The 20689-nt window shown below is 42.1% G+C and overlaps 1 protein-coding gene across 1 annotated transcript in view; it reads left to right on the top strand.

Annotated features, from left to right (window-relative positions):
* Positions 1-19828, top strand: part of LOC135199381 (zinc finger protein OZF-like) — a 497889-nt gene extending 478061 nt beyond the window's left edge. Inside the window, exon 2 of the mRNA XM_064227366.1 lies at positions 13074-19828. Coding sequence (XP_064083436.1) covers positions 13492-14919 — 1428 coding nt within the window. The 5' untranslated portion in view covers positions 13074-13491 and the 3' untranslated portion in view covers positions 14920-19828. The remainder of the gene's footprint in view (positions 1-13073) is intronic.
* The last annotated feature ends 861 nt before the right edge of the window (positions 19829-20689 follow it).

Here is a 20689-nt window from a genome sequence, read left to right as displayed (position 1 = left end):
AGCGAAACAACTCTGTGTTCACTTCACACTCCCTGCGAGATGTGAAGATGGCATATGAGATCTGCTGCTTGCTAGGGCCATACGTGTCTGCAGACACAATCTTGGGGGCAAGAAGTACCAATTCATCCTATCCTGTAGAAAATGGTTAGGAAGAGCTCTTAATTTAGTTGTGAGTCGCCGACAACGGTGACTTCTTACTCTTAGCCTTAGTTAACACATCTTAACTTTGGCTAGGTTGGTCAGGTCGTGATATATATATATTTATATATATATATATTTATTTTACTTCTTAGCCCTCATGGTATGGTCAATATGGTCTAGTCACATGTGGTCACGCCCCCGTGACAGATCATCTTGGAGTGCACCAGCTTTATAGGTCTCTACCTCGCTGGCAACTCTAGTAAAGCAGAAGCAGACTTGGGTGACAGTAATCACGAAGTCAGCTATGCTAACAGGTGGAACCAAGATGTAAATCATCTGCATGCATTTGTTTCCTAAAATCCTTCTATTCTGTCCCTTCCCACCTCCAAAGGTGGGATTCAGCTATATATATATCTGACAGGTAAGTTTCATGAACAAAATGATATTGTTATGATACAATAAAGTTTGTTCATACTTACCTGGCAAGATATATATAAGTCAAGTACCCACCCACCTCCCCTCAGGGGGACAGTGGAAATAAAAGTTATGAATAGAAAATGGGTAATGTTCCTGAATACCCGCCTCCTCAGCGGCGGGAATGTATTAACCACCTGGCCGACCACTGCGTGTGTCGGAAGTTTTTTAAATTCTGTCGGACTTCAGAAAATACAGCTATATATATATCTGCCAGGTAAGTATGAACAAACTTTATTGTATCATAACAATATCATATTTATCGATGTAATAGTTTTTGCTTGTTTAGGTTAGCTTAGGGCGTCCAGTATTATTTAGGGTCTGGGTCTCTAGTGGTCCTGTTTTCTTGGTCCACCGAAGACTCTGTTCTTAGCTGTTTTTGTGCATCATCTCTTATACAGTTTTGCGGTATTGCATCCTTATACATTTTTGTTAGGCACCATTCTGGTCAGTTTGGTTGCATGAGACCCTTGCGTTTATACCGACTAGTCCATAGTCTCCTCCCCCCCCCCCCCCCCCCCTTCTTCTCTCGCCATGGAGTAGAAGGGAGGGGGGATCTGTCCTTGCTCGCTCCCTGCCTTTGGCTCCACCCGGGCACGGCTCCCTCTCCCCCCACGCGTGGGAGTAGGGGAGCCTGGACAGGCTATTAGACTGGGGGGGACCTCGTTCTCCCTTGCGCTCGGGGGTGCTCCGGTTGTGGGTTGGAGTTGGGGGTTTGGCCTCCCCCCTCTCCGGTTGCCCGCCCCCCCCCCCCCGGCGCTCCCCGGAGTACACGGGATCTGTTTTCTTCCCTCCTCGTTTTTACCTCCCCACGACGGACGGTTCTCTGGCTTTCTACAAGGTGTCCCATCGGTTAGTGGGGAGGGTGGTAGGCTCCGCCAACCACCGGAGCGGATATGATTTCAGTAGGTCCTTTAGCTATCCTTTTGTTCCCTCGTCTCCGGCGTTTACCCCTAGGGGCATTCTTCCGGTAGAGTAGGAGAACTTCGCGCTTCGGAGTCGATCTCCTGTGTATCAAACATTCGCTTAGTGCGTTAAAGTTTAGTTTTGAAGTGATTTTTAGCTTTAAGCTTGGGTTCCCTCCTTCCTGGTCCGCCGTTGGAAATTTTACCTTTTATAGTTTTATTAATTTTATTATATACAGGCGGCCCTCGGTTAGCGGCATGGGTTCCGTTCCTGGCCACCGACGCCAAGCGATTTTCGACGCTGAGCGATTTTAAAGCCTACGGCCGCCGCACACCTTTCCAAACTCTAGACCAGTCAAAGGCGCCGTAATCCCACAACGGCGCAATAAGTAAAATTATATTTATGCAGTATAGTACTATAGAATTTACTGTACAGTTCATGTGGGTGTCTAGAGTATGTAAAGATATAATAAAGTTTATACAGTCAGTGTACAGGTAGCTGTAGTGTTCAGGTTAGGATCATTAGTCTTACGATAGTTCGATTTTATGAGAGATCAAATTACAGTGGCCTAACTTTATCCATCTTCTAGTTACATAAGTTCAATAACAGCAAAAGAGAATGATGAAAGTATGGTTTTAACTTTATACTAGTTGCATGGTTTTAACGTTATACTAGTTGCGTGAACGTGTACAGCCATGAACAACCGAACGAGAAACTTTTTTTTTTTTTTTTTTTTTTCTAAGTACAACCGAACTGGATAACATCCGTTTGGCTTGTATTTCGATCATCATACTACAGTGCAACATTACCGTATTTGTTATAAATGGTGTTATGTATAGAATAGAACTGAGATATCTTAATGTAATAACTTTATTCGCTATAGATCAGAGATCAATATAGATTAAAGATCAATCGGGAAATATACCCTTAAATTTAAACCTAGTTATAACTGAAGCTGAGAAAACTGTTCAAGCTGCTAATGACTATTATCGTACATCGGCAACAAGGATAAAACTGCAGTAAACGTCTGCCATCACACACAACTGTAGATAAAATTGGGATAAAATCATTTTAATCAAAACTACTGTGCTTGAAAGAACACATTTTACTGTTGGTTTCACGCCGATATAAGATAAATAACGTAAAGTTCGTATTACGATGATATAAAGGATTACGTATTGGGAACGGAATCACATAATTTTTTACGCAATAAACATGCCGCCAACGTAATCTGTTAACGAAAAAAATAGTAGTTCACATTCACAACGAGACATATTCAATAAATATTTCCACCTAAAAACACGCTGTATAAGGAAAAATAACTTTGTCTCATATAAGTCAAGTATATAGATATTCGTTTATGCTAACTAGAAGCAAGAGCATTCGCTCAGAATTGCGTTATGGTGAAACAGACTCGTATTCATCAGCTGATTTCAAACCACAACATTGGCCACTCCGCGGAATACGGGCTTAAGTTTGCCGTAGTATTTTAAAATACAATAATATGAGAATACATACAATATTCTTGGATACAGTGAAATAATGTATAACTTTTTAAAGGATTTATGGAAAAGATGCGAATAATTCTTAAAATAAAACAATGCATTTTTCGGAACTGGCGGACAAGAACGAACATGAAAAACCATCCCCTGACAACGTGGAGCGTAGTTACAAAGGCTGCCTTAATTTGTATCTTATTTCTGTACAAAAATGAAAATACCTTTACGCAATATATTTTCATAGACATTTTAAACATAAAAGCATAAACATTTGAAAAATCGACACATCGATCGCTAAATTTGCACACTTTTTAACTCTATATTTTCGGATGAGCGGCAGACGGCAGCATACAAGAACGAACTTGAAAAAAACATCGTAGTCGATAACTTGAAGGGGAGTTTCAAAAGCTGCCTTTTTATCATATTTCTGCACAAAAATTAAAATACCCTATTCGTAATACATTTTCATAAACATTTTAAACATAAAAGCATAAACATTTATAAAATCGACACATCGATCGCTAATTTGCACATTTTTTAAATCGATATTTTCGGAAGAGCGGCAACAAGAAAGAACATGAAAAAACATCGTATTTGATAACGTGAAGGGCAGTTTCAAAAGCTGCCTTTGTATCATATTTCTGTACAGAAATAAAAATGCCTTTCACGTAATACATTTTCATACACATTTTAAACAAAAGCATGAACAATTATGAATCGACACATCCATAGCTAAATTTGCACTTATGTAACTCGATATTTTCGGCATAGAACGGCGTCAGAGGCATATATTTTACCCTAATACCTACGTAATAACTCCATAAAATTTGTTAATATAATTTGCATAACCTTTATGGTCTGAACGGCATTTCTACATATGTATGAACTCATTAGACAGCGGCGCTGTTAACTGAAATTTGTGCCGTAAAGATACCTTTAAAATGCCTTATTTTTTTCATGAATATTTTTGACGACCGCCGTAAAACCGATTCGCCGTTGAGTGATTGCGCCGTTACCCACGGGCCGCCTGTATCTATATATGTTTGCCTTTGGTTTATGGAATTTCCTCCTCCGGTGTACACCGGAGTATTTGTGTTTCACCTATTTAACCCAAAGGATTTCAGGGGAGGGATTATGCCCATTTTTTCATCTAACTCCGGCATGCAGCGGAGTACTAGAGTACCCTTGTGAGTGTAAACCTGATACTCATGTATCTTTCCACTTACAGGCTACCAACTGCCAGCAACCCGGCGGTAACGCCGTGCTTCAGGACCCCTGCGGGCATGAGGTCTGCAGGACCCATGCTCCCTGTTCTACCAGCCACGGAGATCATCAGGTCTGGTTTCACAAAGCTTGCTGTATTTGTTATGAGCTTGTAAACCAGTTTTTGGAGGGAGTAAGTACTTCTGGTCATCAGCACGTTCATGCCATATGAGTTCTGATATATAATTAAGCTTAAGCTCATCCTAGTCTAGTGGTTAAGGATCACCTTTAGACTTAAGTGTTAATAAGGACCCTCTCTTTCAGGCTGCCGCAGTCAAGGACGTGGCTTTGGCGACCCTGAAAGCCTGGGTTGGCGGATTTGGAAAGAACGCTGCCAAAGGACAGCCCTACATCCTAGAGAAGAGGATGGCTGTCCTGTTGTTCCCCGGAGGAAAGTTGACGGGGTACGTTGTCCCTGCTGCGGCGGCTCCGACGATCGCCGCGATCCAGGAGCAGGTGGAGCAAGCTCTCAAGGAAGGCCAAGACATCGTGGCGGAGGTCGCCACTCTTGATATTAACGTAGAGCCTATGGTAGGGGTGGATGATTTGTTGGTTGAGGTAAGTACGTTAGGCACTCAAGGGCTTCCTTTGGGTGCATCTGGATCTTTATCTCCTGTCCCTTCTTCTTCTTCCTTTCAGGGCTTTACGGGCGCTGAGCTCCCGTATAGTGCCCCCGCTGCTTCTGTGGTCCCCAAAGTGAAGGGTCACAGGGAGCAAAAGACTCTTTAAGACGACGTCGTTTAAAAAGACTTCTTCGTCTTCTTCAGCTCGTAAGTCTCCGGCTTCTTACCCCGGAGCAGAGAAAGTGAAAGCCTCCTCTTCGTCAGCTTCACTTCCGAAAGGGTCAAGGAGCAAGTCCTCCAGGGAGAGGTCCCGCACTCCTGCGGAGTCAGTGATTTCTCCTACTACTGCCGGAGCCCTCCCGGCGACCTCAACAGGCTCTGTGCCTCCGAGTGGTTTTGATCCTGCTGCATTTTCCGCCGGAATGATGCAGCAGGTGGGAGACTTGGTAGGTTCCTTGAGATCGAGCATGGAACAAATGTTCACTCAGCTTTCGGACAGGATGTCCAACCAAGAGAACCTCCTTTCCGGTTTTAACCAAGCTCCTCAGACCGGTTCTCCGACAGTTGGTTCCGGTCATGTTCAACTCCCGGCATATGACACGCTCCCTGCATTCTCCATGAATAACCCTTGGAGAGTAGCGGCTTTCGCTCCTTTCAAGGATGGCCTTATATCCATCCCGTAGTGGGGAACTCGAAGGATTGAAGACTTCGAGTTCTACCCCGCAGGTTTACAGCCTCGTTACATGGGGTATGCCAGGCTGACGGAGGCAGCGCTCAATAGGGAGGACAAGATCCCGAAGGAGACAGTCCTATATAGCAGGGATCATGCTCAGAGGGAATGGCTTCACTGCCTAGAAGACTGGCATTGCATTAACACCAGGCTTCAAGCTTTTAAGAGCCCTTTCACGATCTTCACGACGGAAGAGGAAGCACAACTTCCCTTCCTGACGAAGATAGCCGATGTCACAATCCAGGCAGGCTTGAAAGGTGAACCATTGCCTCAGCTAAGGGAAGCAGACCCCACATCTCCTCTTCTCCCTTCGTTTGGCGATCTGTGGGAGGACTTGCCGGCCACCTTTACGGTGGGTAAGTTTAAGCCGGACTGTGCCATGGACCAGTTCGGCGAGAAACTTCCCAGGCTTCCGGACAACCTCATCCAAGCGGAGTTCGAGGCAAGGTCCAGGTTAGCAAGGACATTGAATACAATGGTCATGACGGAAGTAGCGGCCCTCTCCTATGTGTCCGAGCCGCTCTTCAAGCTGTTGGCTAAGTCGCAGACTCATACAGTCCAATTGGACTTGTATGAGTTTGTTGTAGCAAGAGTCAACTGTTGGAAACATGTCCTCCAGGAAGCAACTATTAGGCATGAGCCAAATAAGTTGCTTTCCTCCAACACTTGGGGGGCGGACCTCTTCCCGGAGTCGGCGGTTAAAGAGGTCCAAAACAAAGCGACGAGACTCAACCAGAGTCTCAGAGATCGTTGGGGCCTCTCTGCAAAAAGGAAGCAGGACAGTTCTTCTTCAGGGAAGAAACTGAAAAAGACGAAAAGGTTTCAACCATATCAAAAGAAACCACAGCACTTTGTCCAAGCAGTCTCGGCAGTCCCGGTCACCCAACCAGGACAACCCGCTACAACGAAAGGCCAGACTCAGCCCATCCTCTTGATCTCGCCTCAGGCACAACCTTCCACCTCTTACGCTGTTTCCCCGGCGTTCAACTCGGTGTATGAAGGCCAGGCCTTTCAAACCCTTAACCGGTTTGCCAGGGGAAGCAGGGCCAGAGGCGCTTTTTGCCAAAGAGGAGCAGGCAGAGTCATTAATAGAGGCAAGCACTTCCGTGGCGGACGTTGAGCCCACTCCGCACAGCAACAGTGAGATCTCCAAGGTAGGAGGGAGGCTGTTCCTCTTCCGGCACCGGTGGGGGTTCAGCAAATGGGCACAAAGTATTGTGTCAAAGGGTCTGGGTTGGAGTTGGATCAAAGGCCCCCCTCCACCCAGACCATTCCTTCAACTTCCATCGAAGGAATTGACAGATTATGCAGAGGAACTCCTTCAGAAAGGAGTAATATCGAGAGTCAAGCATTTAAAGTTTCAAGGTCGCTTGTTCAGCGTGCCAAAGAAAGGCTCATTAAAAAGAAGGGTAATCTTAGAATTGTCCCAGTTAAACTTATCCATTCGCTGCGACAAGTTCAAAATGCTGACCATCTCGCAGGTACGGACCTTACTTCCCTGTGGGGCCGTCACCACCTCTATCGATCTTACAGACGCATACTATCATATCCCAATAGCGAGACACTTTCGCCCTTACCTAGGCTTCAAGCTAGGAGACCAGGCATTCTCGTTCAAGGTGATGCCCTTCGGACTGAACGTAGCTCCCAGGGTATTCACGAAAATAGTGGAAGTAGTTGTTCAACAACTAAGGTCGCAAGGGATAATGGTAGTAGCGTATCTCGACGATTGGCTGATCTGGGCGTCAACCGTCGAGGAATGCCGCAAAGCCACAAAGAAAGTGATTCAATTCCTGGAATACCTGGGGTTCCACATAAACAGGAAAAAGTCAAGACTCACTCCGGAGTCTCGATTTCAATGGCTCGGCATTCAATGGGACTTAGCCTCTCACAGTCTGTCAATTCCGGTAGCCAAGAGCGAGGAAATAACGAAGTCAGTAAAGCAATTTCTAAAGTACAAATATGCTTCAAGGAGAAACCAGGAAAGGATCCTAGGTTCTCTCCAGTTTGCTTCAGTGACGAACGTCTTGATGAAAGCAAAACTGAAGGACATGAACCGGATTTGGCGCTCAAGAGCAAATGTCAAATCTCGGGACAAGTTGTCAGCAATCCCGCAAATTCTTCGCAACCGTCTGCGTCCATGGACACAGACGAAGAATCTGTCCATGTCGGTGCCTCTTCAATACCCTCCTCGGGTGTTAACTATCCACACAGATGCTTCATTAAGCGGCTGGGGAGGGTACTCTCAGTTCATTAAAGTTCAGGGAACTTGGTCACCGCAGTTCCGCCAGCTTCACATAAATGTTTTTTAAGCCATGGCAGTATTTCTTACCCTGAAGAGGCTCCTTCCACCAAAGAACTCTCACGTAAAATTGGTTCTGGACAGCGCAGCAGTAGTTCACTGCATCAACAGGGGAGGATCCAAATCAAGGCATCTGAACCATGTCATGATAGCCATCTTTTCCCTAGCGGACAAGTACAAATGGCATCTTTCCTCCACCTACCTAGCGGGAGTAAGGAATGGTCCCTAGACAACAGTTCGTTCCAGTGGATACGCCGGAGTGTTCCAGGTCTCCAAGTAGATCTTTTCGCCTCTCAAGCGAACCACAAGCTTCCATGCTATGTGGCTCCCAACCTGGACCCTCTGGTATATGCCACAGATGCTCTGTCCATAGACTGGAACCGATGGAAGAAGATTTACATCTTTCCTCCAGTCAATCTTCTTCTGAAAGTTCTGAACAAACTCAGGACTTTCAAGGGACAGGTGGCCCTAGTAGCCCCGGACTGGCCGAAGAGCAACTGGTACCCTCTGCTTCTGGAATTGGGTCTTCGCCCTCAACGGATTCCCAATCCCAGACTCTCTCAGTCAGTACAAATGAGGACTGTGTTCGCTTCCTCAGGAATTCTCAAAGCCCTAACTTTATGGACTTCATGAAGTTTGCGGCTAAGAAAGATGCAGATATCGATCCCCAGAATATCCTTTTCCTGGAATCAGATAAAAGGGATTCAACTCTGAGACAGTATGACGCTGCAGTCAAGAAGTTGGCATCTTTCCTGAAGGAATCAAACATCAAAACCATGACTATTAATTCAGCTATATCCTTTTTTAGGTCCTTGTTCGAAAAAAGGATTAGCAGCTAGCACTATTACTACTAACAAGTCAACCTTGAAGAAAATCTTCCAGCTGGGTTTTAATATAGACTTAACAGATTCTTACTTTACGTCTATTCCCAAGGCTTGTGCTAGACTTAGACCTTCCGTAAGGCCTACTTCAGTGTCATGGTTTCTAAATGACGTCCTCAAACTGGCTTCAGACACTGACAACTCTACATGTACTTTCATAATGCTTTTAAGAAAGACGCTATTTTTGCTAAGTCTGGCTTCAGGAGCTAGAATTTCAGAACTGTCGGCTCTATCCAGAGATGCGGGGCATATAGAATTCCTCCCCTCAGGAAGTTCTACTCTCCCCGGATCGCAGCTTTTTAGCTAAAAATGAGGATCCTCTATTAAGATGGGAACCTTGGAAAGTCATCCCTCTCCCACAAGACCCTTCTCTTTGTCCAGTGATGACCTTATGAGCCTTTCTGTCTAGGACATCCTCTTCCTCTTCGGGTCCCCTCTTTAGGAGAGAAAAAGGTGGCACTTTATCAATTAAAGGTATAAGACAACAGATCCTATATTTTATTAAACAAGCAAACCCTGAATCTTTCCCTAAAGCCCATGATGTCAGGGCAGTAGCCACCTCCATTAACTATTTCCAACATGAACTTTGATGACTTGAAAAAGTATACTGAATGGAAATCACCGACAGGTTTTAAGCGTCACTATTTAAAGTCCTTGGAATCTTTAAAATTTCCAGCAGTGGCAGCGGGGAACATAGTTTCCCCTGACATTGCTCAGTAGTTGTAGTTGAAGATCCAGATCTCCTCTCTACCTGCCTCAGTTAACATTTCATCTAACCTGCCGTTATGCTCTACACTTCGCCTTTTAGCCTTAGCTGCTTAAGTTTATGGCTTAGTGGCGTGTCCCTTATTTTTTTTGCTAGGGACACCCACAATAATTTGTATCCTATGAAACTTCTTGAGTGTGGTTCCCTTATTTTAATGCTAGGGTTCCACACTCGTACCTTGTATATATTCACTAAAATTTTGTATTGTTATGAATTACTGATTCTTTAGATAAGTGAATAATTACTTGTGTGATTTCATGACTCACAGTCAGAGAATAAGTTGAAATATGTTTAGATTTAAGTTTTTTGTACGTAATTTCAATAAGTCCTCTTTGGTTATGTTGTTCTATGTATATACCTTATTCTCTAATTATATTATTATAGGTTTCTTTTAGTTTTATTGGGACCCCTTTTAATTCTTTCAATCTTGCGCTATTTCTCTGGTACTATTTCACGCAGCGACACGAACTGAGCCCAGAAAAAGGATTTTGACGTAGGAAAAATCTATTTCTGGGCGATGGGTTCGTGTCGCCAAGTGAAATAATCCTTTAGTTCATTATTTCTAAGGTAAATGAGCTAACAAATACCAGAGAAAAAATAAATTCAAGAAGATGTCAGTATAACTGACTCGCTCACCCAAAATAAAAGAAGGGTGTTGGTATGGTAACTTGGGCGAGTGAGACCACTACCACGAACTTCTTGCCATTTAGAATTCTCCCACACCAAAATCCCCAACTGAGAGAGCCGACCCACAGGTCAAGGCGGCAACTACTACCACTACACCCCACGCCACGCCAACTGCCGCGCCTCTGGTGGCCATCCTGAAGTTAGCAGGCAATTTTGGGCGACAGGGCAAGGGCAGGGTGGGATTTCACTGGGCGACACGAACCCATCGCCCAGAAATAGATTTTTCCTACGTCAAAATCCTTTTTTGGGGAACATGAAGGTACAAATTTTGTATGGGATCATACCGTTATATCATTGAGGTATTTATTGTAAGTGACTCATTTTATAGGGCTTTTCGACCCAGGCACAGGGGTCCCTTCATATCACTTCTGTTTCATTCTGATTGAATCAAAGTGCTTTTCTCCACAAGGCTGCTCTTTGCTGCACATGTATGAGAGCCTTGCTCCCTGAATGGAATTCAACTTTGGTGGTAGTAAAATCCAGAAAGGATTCTGGATCAGGTAAGAATGTTTTGGGTTTCATGCAAGAAACCTTTAGCTCGATTGGCTGAGCAGATTTTTGTCTAGCTGCACTACCCACCATCCTCTTAATGTGGGAATCAGCTTACTTTAACAGTAGGGAAGATTCATCTCAAATAATATCAATTTTCATAATAAAATATATTATTTGGATACTTACCCACTGTGAAAGTAGACCCTCCCAGCCTCCCCACAACTTAGTGGGCTGTCAAGGAGAATTCTGACATGATCTGAAACGTTCAAAACACACTTGTTGGAGAACAGGTGAACTAGACTTATCTGGGCAGTCATTTGATCATTTTTAAAAATTTTATTTATTATTTTTTTTTAAATGCCGACTCCCCTAATTGGGGCAAAGATATAGCTAACTTTGATAGTAGGTAAGTATCCAAATAATAAATTATATTATGAAAATTTATGTTCTATTTTCTTATCAGAATCATAGAAGCAGTCCCGCTTCTTCCTCTAGCTAAGGGAGGAAGGAGGAAGGAGATGCGAGCAGTAAGGCAGGAACGTCTGGTTTTGTCTGCCCTAATGCCTCCGACTCTTTATATTCTTCACTGCCTCTTTCATGTGAGTTACAATTCCTCACTCATTTTGGAAAGGCCCAGAGGTGTGACTTTTGATTTTGCAGTTCTTAGACTCTGATCAACCAATCAATGTGTCAGAGGCAGAGTATTCCTCCTCGCTATTTCAACCAGGAGGAATTGCCCAGGTGTACTGAGGTCCAGTCAGTTCTAAAGACTCACTCAGATTCCTCCCTCCAACCAGTGAGTCTTATTATTGTAAAGGACTGAGGGTTTGTATATAGTGTAGGAACAAATTGCAATTTTTTGAAAAATTGTATTTTCCCTGACTATACAAACCTGACGTCTTTACACTAATTGCCCATCTCATGCCACCCCTCAATCTGAAACATGGGCTGCAAGCAAATTGGAGTATTTAAGTCCAGGCAGGCAAGTCTTCCTGCCTACTGGAAGGTAGTTACTGCCTAACTAACCACCTTGTTCAAGAATTTCTCGGCCGTATTCCAGCTACGCCGCAAGTATTCCTATTGTAAAGGACCTCAGGTTTGTATAGTCAGGAAAAATACAATTTACTTTTTTAAAATTGTGATATTTCATCACCATCAGACTAGTTATAGTTGCTTAGCACATTGCATAGCATTTAGCTTAATGCCCCCCCCACCCCTCCCCGTCCCCGAGTCATTGTCATGAAAGTGTGAAGGATCCTTAGAATGTGGTTGTTGGTGATCTGTCCATTTGAACAAGCTCCAAAGTCTACTGTTGTAGGTTATTTCAGATATGGTCTGGGAACTCCTGTGATTCGGCTTGATTTTGAATCAGCAGCTATTAGTTCGTTGAGCAGCCACAAGGGCGGCACCACATATCACTTACAACTTTTTGGGGGTTTCTTGTTGTAGGAAAGAGAATGGTCAATGATTACATTGTAAAAAAAAAACAAAGGAATTCAGTTAAAGAATTTAATAAATAGTATGAAAGAGAAAGGGTAAAAAGTAAAACTGTAGCACATTAAGAGAGGAAAGTCTTCGATAATATTCTGTAGATTCTAAGAAAAAAGGGATTTTGACGTAGGAAAAATCTATTTCTGGGCGAGGAAGCCGTGTCGCCCAGTGAAATGTGTCCTCTTTAGCACTATTTCTGGTAAAATATTGCTATAATACCAGAGAACTGCTAAATTGGACATGTCAGAAGCCTCTGACTCGCTCACCTAAATAAAAGGTGTCGGTATAAAACTGGGGCGAGTGTTAAACACTACCACAGCAACCCCTCCAATTAGCCTTTTCCCCATCAAAATTGACTTATGGTTAGGCTAACACAGGAATGTGAGCTAATTGCATTATATAACATACATTATTTTAAAGAAAATTATATGGCATGAAAGAGTTCAGAGAAAAAAAATAAGTTATGAAATGATAAATTATTGAAAATATATGAATAATGAAATAATAAAAAGTGGTGTCTGAACTTTGCAAAATAGTAGGCCAAGTTGGCAACTAGGCTGCATGTATGTGGAATTAATTTGCAAGACAATGTTTATATAGGGCTTCATTTTTTGAGGGGTTGTACGTATTCTATATTCCGTGATTTTCTGTTTTCCGGCAGTGGCTGCCTGGTCCCAAGGTTCCCCAATTAAAGAGTTTGGACTGGGCCATGCTAACAGGTTTCAGTGCACAAGGTAGTTTTGTGCAAAAGAATACTCATTACATATTAGGCTTCTGACTTATCTGGATAAAGTCCAAGATGCCTTGAAAATTGCTTTGTCATTGTCTTTGGCATTCTTCTCTTTTTCCTTTTTTAATTGTGTTGTTTTTTCTCATTTCAGACACCCTATCGTCAAGGTTATGAAAATTTCTGGAGATTTTTGCAAGAAATTTAGGACTGAGGAAAAAGGTGACATACATGGGTTTATGTTACCAGATATTATTGTCAAGTTTAATGTTTAGGTCAAGTTTATTGTCCTGGTATATGAAGTGTTAAGTCTGCTTTTGTTATGTAGCACATCGACACCAATGGAACTACACTTTCCATGATTAGAAAAACTGAAGTGAATTTAGAAAAAGATACTACTGCTCACATGAGAAAGAAGCCATTTGTGTGTAAAATATTGGAAACCAGTTTTATTGGCAACAACCTCAGAACTTTAATGTCAGTTCACGCTGGAGGGTGGTAGTTCAGATTCCGTGAAAGTGGTAAAGCATTTTCCCAGAAACAAATTCTCTTGAAGTATATCAAAACTCACCATGAAAAGAAGTACTAGGAGTGGGAAAACTTTTTCTCAAAAAACTCATCCTAACAGTCATATGAGGGCTCACATTGTGGGGAATCCATTCAAGTGTAAATACTGTGGTAAAGAATTTGTTCAGAAAACTCATCTTGAAAGTCATATGAGGAATCACATTAGAAAGAAACCGTTTAAATGTAATGACTGTGGGAAACTATTTTCTCATAAAGGTGATCTTATCAAACATGAGAGGATTCACACTGGAGAGAAACCATTTAAATGTAATGATTGTGGGAAAGCATTTTGTAGGAAAAGTCAAATTAACATTCATATGAGGGTTCACACTGGAGAGAAGCCATTTAAATGTAATGATTGTGGGAAAGCATTTTCTCTGAAAGGTCATCTTAAATCTCATATTATGAGGGTTCACACTGGAGACAAGCCATTTAAATGTGATGACTGTGGGAAAGCATTTTCTCTGAAAGGTGATCTTAAAATACATATGAGGGTTCACACTGGAGAGAAGCCATTCAAATGTAATGACTGTGGGAAAGCATTTTCTCAGAAAGGTCATCTTAACATTCATATAAGGGTTCACACTGGAGAGAAGCCCTTTAAATGTGATGACTGTGGGAAAGCATTTTCTCTGAAAGGTGATCTTAATAAACATATGAGGATTCACACTGGAGAGAAGCCATTCAAATGTAATGACTGTGGGAAAGCATATTCTTGGAAAGTTAATCTTAACATTCATATAATAAGGGTTCACACTGGAGAGAAGCCCTTTAAATGTAATGACTGTGGGAAAGCATTTTCTCTGAAAGGTGATCTTAAATATCATATGAGGGTTCACACTGGAGAGAAGCCATTCAAATGTAATGACTGTGGGAAAGCATTTTCTAGGAAAGATCGTCTTAACATTCATATGAGGTTTCACACTGGAGAAAAGCCATTTAAATGTAATGACTGTGGGGAAGCATTTTCTCTGAAAGGTCATCTTAAATATCATATGAGGGTTCACACTGGAGAAAAGCCATTTAAATGTAATGACTGTGGGAAAGCATTTTATAGGAAATATCATCTTAACATTCATATGAGGTTTCACACTGGAGAAAAGCCATTTAAATGTAATGACTGTGGGAAAGCATTTTCTGTGATAGGTGATCTTAAATATCATATGAGGTTTCACACTGGAGAAAAGCCATTTAAATGTAATGACTGTGGGAAAGCATTTTCTCATAAAGGTAATCTTAACCTTCATATGAGGATTCACACTGGAGAGAAGCCATTTAAATGTAATGATTGTGGGAAAGCATTTTCTAGGAAAAGTCAAATTAACATTCATGTGAGGGTTCACACTGGAGAGAAGCCATTTAAATGTAATGACTGTGGGAAAGCATTTTCTAGGAAAGATCATCTTAAAAATCATATGAGGGTTCACACTTAAGAGAAGCCATTTAAATGTAATGATTGTGGGAAAGCTTTTTCTCTAAGAGATAACCTTAGACCCCAGGTGGGGCCTATTGCACCCCTGATACAAATTGAAAATTAAGAAAAACATAAGCCAGAGAGATACAGTCACAGAGACGAGAAACTTAGAATGGGAAAGTGGAATGACCATGGAAGGTCAGGAGGATTTCATGAAGAACAGGTAAAAGGTTGCATAGACAAAGAAGAATCACTTAGATGGATAAGAAATGGAGATCTAGGTTATAATGGAGAAATGCTAGTAATATGGCTTCAAGAAAATGGCAGGTATATCAGGAAGTGACCAGTGTAGGTTTTGTCATGCAGCGGTTGGAGTGTTGGTCATCTGATATCAGCCTGCCAGACCCTTCTTGCAGATGGTCACTACACAGCCCACCACAGCAAGATCTGGAAATATATTCATTGGAAAATATGTAAAGAATACAGAATTGAAGTAAAAGAAAAAGTGTGGAAGTATGAACCAGATTCAGTCACCTCCAATAGGACTGTTACCATCTTTTATGACAAGGAAATTCCAACAGGAAGATATGTTGTAGGAGGTGCTATAAAGCCTGATATTGTGATCTGGCACAAGGAAGAAAAAAACAGAAAAGATTATAGATGTGAAAGTACCCAGTGACTTTGGCCTCCATAGAGCTGAAAGTCACAAAATAACAAAATACAGTGGTACCTTGAGATACGAAATTAATCCGTTACGAGGCAGCCTTCGTATCATGAGCTTTTCGTATCTTGGACCGCATTTTACCTGTAAAATGGCTAATCCGTTCCAAACCCTCCAAAAACACCACAGTAAATTTCATAATAAAGCTAAATTGACCTATAAACAATGAAATACTACAACAATTTGGACCATTCAATACCTAACTTAATACGTACTGCTAATATACCTGTAAATAAAGTGTATTAGTGTACAGGGTATACAAGAAATACTGTACGTACATACGTACGTATGTAGTAAAATGTGGAAGCTTACCTTTCGAGTGAGGCTATCTCCGAAAGTGGCGACAGAGGAGGAGGACAAACTGCAGATACTTACGTACACTTAACTTTACGAAACACACAAAAAATGTAAGGAAAACAAACTAAACTTTACGAAACACATTAACAAAATTGTAACACTCAACTTTACAAAAAACTAAATAAATACAATTTCAACTTCTTTACCACTTTCATCTTTCTGTTTTTTAGTATCACTTGGTTCTTCCTTTTTGCTTACTACTCCTACTAAAGGCCTCTAAAAAATAACTATCCAATGATGATTGCTTCTGCCTACTTTCCACAATGTTCCTGAAACGACTCAGACAAACGTCATCGAACTGTGCAAGCATACGACCTGTGTAAGCCTTTTCGGGGTGTCTCTTTTTCTACGAATGATTGCACCCTATGAAAAGCAGCTAGAGCATCCTTAATTTCTGCCGTTGTCATAGAGTCCTCGTCCTCCTCCTCGCCGCTGCTAGAGAACTCCTCTTGAACGACTTTATGTTGCATGGCCTCCAACTCCTTCAGGTCATCCGTCATAAGCTCCTCTTGGTGCTCGTCACGAAGGTCATTGATGTCCTCGTCAATGACCAGCCCCATGGACTTGCCGAGTGCAACGATCTCGTCAAGATCTGGTTGCGAAACAGTTTCAGGATCGTCAACTGTTTCTGAATCTGCAGCACCAGCTTTGCCCAAGTCGAATCCCTCGAAGTCTCGGGCGGATACAGCATCAGGCCAGAGTTTCCTCCTCGAGGAATTCAAGGTTCGCCTCGAAACCTCCTGCCAAGTTTGGTCGATGAGTTGGATGCATATTACGATATCGAAATGCTCCTTCCAAAATTTACGCAAGGTGAGGTTTGTGGTATCGGTGATGTCGAAACATGTCTTGAAAAGATGTTTTGTATACAGCTTCTTGAATTTCGATATCACTTGCTGGTCCATGGGCTGGAGGAGAGGGGTGGTGTTAGGTGGAAGATAAAAAACCTTGATGAAGGAATAATCTGCTAGGATATCTTCCTCGAGGCCAGGAGGGTGAGCAGGGGCATTGTCCAACACCAGCAGGCATTTCAGAGGGAGGCGCTTCTCTTCCAAGAATTTCTTCACTGTTGGGCCGAAACACAGATTTACCCACTCAGTGAACAAAAGCCTCGTTACCCAGGCTTTCGCATCAGCCCTCCACATCACTGGAAGCTTCTTCTTAAGCATTTTGTGGGCCTTGAAGGCTCGAAGAGTCTTGGAATGATAGACAAGTAGGGGCTTCACCTTGCAATCCCCACTGGCGTTCGAACAAAGTGCGAGCGTTAGCCGGTCTTTCATAGGTTTATGCCTGGGTAGCTTCTTCTCTTCCTGCGTGATGCACGTCCGACGAGGCATTTTTTTCCAAAAAAGGCCAGTCTCATCACAGTTAAAGACTTGCTGAGAACTTTTGCATCAGCCCTCCACATCACTGGAAGCTTCTTCTTAAGCATTTTGTGGGCCTTGAAGGCTCGAAGAGTCTTGGAATGATAGACAAGTAGGGGCTTCACCTTGCAATCCCCACTGGCGTTCGAACAAAGTGCGAGCGTTAGCCGGTCTTTCATAGGCTTATGCCTGGGTAGCTTCTTCTCTTCCTGCGTGATGTACGTCCGACGAGGCATTTTTTTCCAAAAAAGGCCAGTCTCATCACAGTTAAAGACTTGCTGAGAACTGTAGCCTTCCTTGATCATCATCTCGTCGAACGTCTTTTTAAAGGCTTCGGCCGCTGTCCTGTCCGAGCTGGCCGCACCACCGAATGGATGCCAGTCCGTTTACAGAATTTCTCAAACCACCCATGCAAAGCCTTGAAGTCTGGGGTTGGCGTTGATGTCCCTTCTCTGTCGTCTTCGGCCTGGGCAATTAAATCGCCGAAAATAGCGCTGGCCTTTTGGCAGATTGCAGTCTCCAGCGATTTCTTTGTCTTTTATCCAGACAAGATGAAGCCTTTCCATTTCATGGTGCACGTAGGTCCTCTTTCTGGACAAAATAGTGACGCCCTTGGAAGGTGTAGCTGCTTTGATGGCATCCTTCTGCTTAAGGATGGTGCCTATTGTCGACAGAATTCGACCGTATTCCTTGGCGATCACACTCAATTGCATGCCAGCTTTATACTTTCATGATAATCTCCATCTTCGTCTCCTAAGAGAGCATCCTCTTCTTTCCATGAATTTCAACTTCTTGGGACCCATGACTACGTATATACTGTACGTAATTATGTTAGTATGTACTATGTATACGTATGTAGTAAAGTTCTCACACAACAGGATAAAGTATACTACAATGAAATCACTAACGAATTTACGTTAATAAACGAAATCGTTAGAACAAACGACTACCGCGTGCGTACGATACAGATGATGCCGTGCAGTTGCTGAAGAAGCACGCCGCTACGTAGATGCATCATGGGAGGGATGCTGACCAATAGGAGAGAAGGATCTCATGGCGGCGACTAGCATCAGGAACCAATGGGAGAGCGGGAGGATGGTGGCGAGTCTACTCAGTCGGCGGCGCGCAAGTTTCAAAATTGTTATTGGTGGTCCGGGCGAATCTCGGACTTTACAGTAACCACCTTTCGTATCTTGAACAATTTTCGTATGTAGAGCCGTAAAATTTTTCATATTTGCTTTCGTATCTCGAGTTTTTCGTAAGTTGAGCCTTTCGTATCTCGAGGTACCACTGTACCAAGACCTAAAGAATGACCTGAAAAGTACATGGAAACTGAAGGAAATAGGAATAATACCTGTGGTGGTAGGGTCAACAGGACTTGTAAAGAAAAACCGGAGAAAATATCTTCAGGCAATACTAAGTTGCCCAATTATAAATGAGGTGCATATTGCTGCCCTCCCAGGAACAGTAAAGATCTTGAAAAGAGCCCTCAGATATAAGACTAATGGAATATAGAGGTGCAACCATAGACCCCAGTCGAGGGCCCATTGCACCCCTGATAAAAATTGAAAATTAAGAATAACATAAGACAGAGAGAAGTCTTATAAATGTAATGACTGTGGGAAAAAATGTTCTCCTTGGGAACAACCTCGCTCTCTTGGTTAACCTCATCTATGTGTGGGATCTCGTCCGAGTATTGCAACCTCGCATGTTTCATTATTTCTCATCTGTGTGTGTGACCTCGTCAGAGTGTTGCAACCTCGCTTGATTGAGAAGATCATTTCATCTTTGTTAGCCCTGTTGTGGTTGCGTTGCATTTGTTTAAGATGACTTATTTCTTGTTTTGGGCTAAGGGATGTATTGAGACAAAGATATCACAATATTAGAAAGTGTCTTATTGCCTCTTATGTAGTGCGTATAATTGTGCAATGTAGTATATCTTTTGTTTTGATAGTATTTTCCAGGAGTAATGTGTTTAAGCTTGCCTCACTAATGCTTTTGCTAAAATAGTTAATATTTTGGATGTGTGGTTGGTTTAATTTTGCTTTATCTGTAATTGCCGATTTAATTTTTGAGGTCATATGATTTGTACTGGCTCTGTTTACTGTAATTTACTGACTGTTTAATGTAGTAATTGAAGTCATTTGATTCAAGTATTTGTACTGACTCGCTAATACTTGTGCTGTTAATGGTCATTTTTGATGTTTATTTATTGATTTTTGCCATTTACATATTGACTATATTTTTGGCTCTTGACTGTTATGTTTCTTGTGTATTTATATTACTAAATTTTTATGAATTTACTGATTGTTAAAATAAGTATAATGTTTAGTGTAACTATGATCTTTAGTTAACTTTTGATCATTTATTTTACCGACTCATTTTATTTTGATTTTGGTCATTGTTTCATGACCATTTATGTAATGACTTTATGACGTTATTTTATAACTTTTTCATGCCCATCTACTTATGAACCGGACGCATTTGTATGCATGTAAATGACTTCTGTAAATTTTCTTAATAAATTAGTTTGAAGGTCACTATTTTGGTTTTGTTTGGCTCCTTCATCCTTTGTTTGTCTCAATTACTGCCAGATTTCCTCAGTCACACTGAAGAGAAGCCATGTAAATGTAATGATTGTGGGAAAGGATTTTCCAAGAAAACCGATTTCAACATCATATGAGGTTCACATTGGAGAGCAGCCATTTAAATGTAATGTCTGTGGGAAAGCATTTTCTCTGAGAGATAAACTTAACATTCATGTGGCAGTTCACACTGGAGAGAGTGGTGGTCATCTGATATCAGCCTGCCAGACCCTGCTTGCAGATGGTCACTACACAGCCCGCCACAGCAAGATCTGTAAATATATGCATTGGAAAATATGTAAAAATTACAGAATTGAAGTAAAAGAAAAAGTGTGGAAGTATGAACCAGATCCAGTCCCTTCCAACGGGACCATTCTTTTATGACAAGGAAATTCCAACAGAAAGATATATTGTAGGATGTGCTATAATACCTGGTTTTATGATCTGCAACGAGGAAAAAAAACAGCAGAGTATAGATGTGATAGTACCTCATTATATCTGAAAGGCACAAAATAACAAAATACCAAGGCGTAAAGAACGACCAGAAAAGCTCATGGGAACTGAAGGAAGTAGAAATAATACCTGTGGTGGTAGGGGCAACAGGTCTTATAAAGAAAAATCTGAGAAAATAACTTAAGGCAATACAAAGTTGCCCAAGTATAAATGAGGTGCAGACCGCTGCCCTCCAAGGAACAGTAAACACCTTGAAAAGAGCCCTTGGATATAAGGCCAGTGGAATATAGAAGTGCAGCCTTAGACCCCAGG

Source organism: Macrobrachium nipponense, chromosome 25 (assembly GCF_015104395.2).
Source record: "Macrobrachium nipponense isolate FS-2020 chromosome 25, ASM1510439v2, whole genome shotgun sequence".
Taxonomy (NCBI): domain Eukaryota; kingdom Metazoa; phylum Arthropoda; class Malacostraca; order Decapoda; family Palaemonidae; genus Macrobrachium; species Macrobrachium nipponense.
Note: the sequence above shows the minus strand (reverse complement) of the source record. Positions and strands in the feature narration are given on the sequence as shown.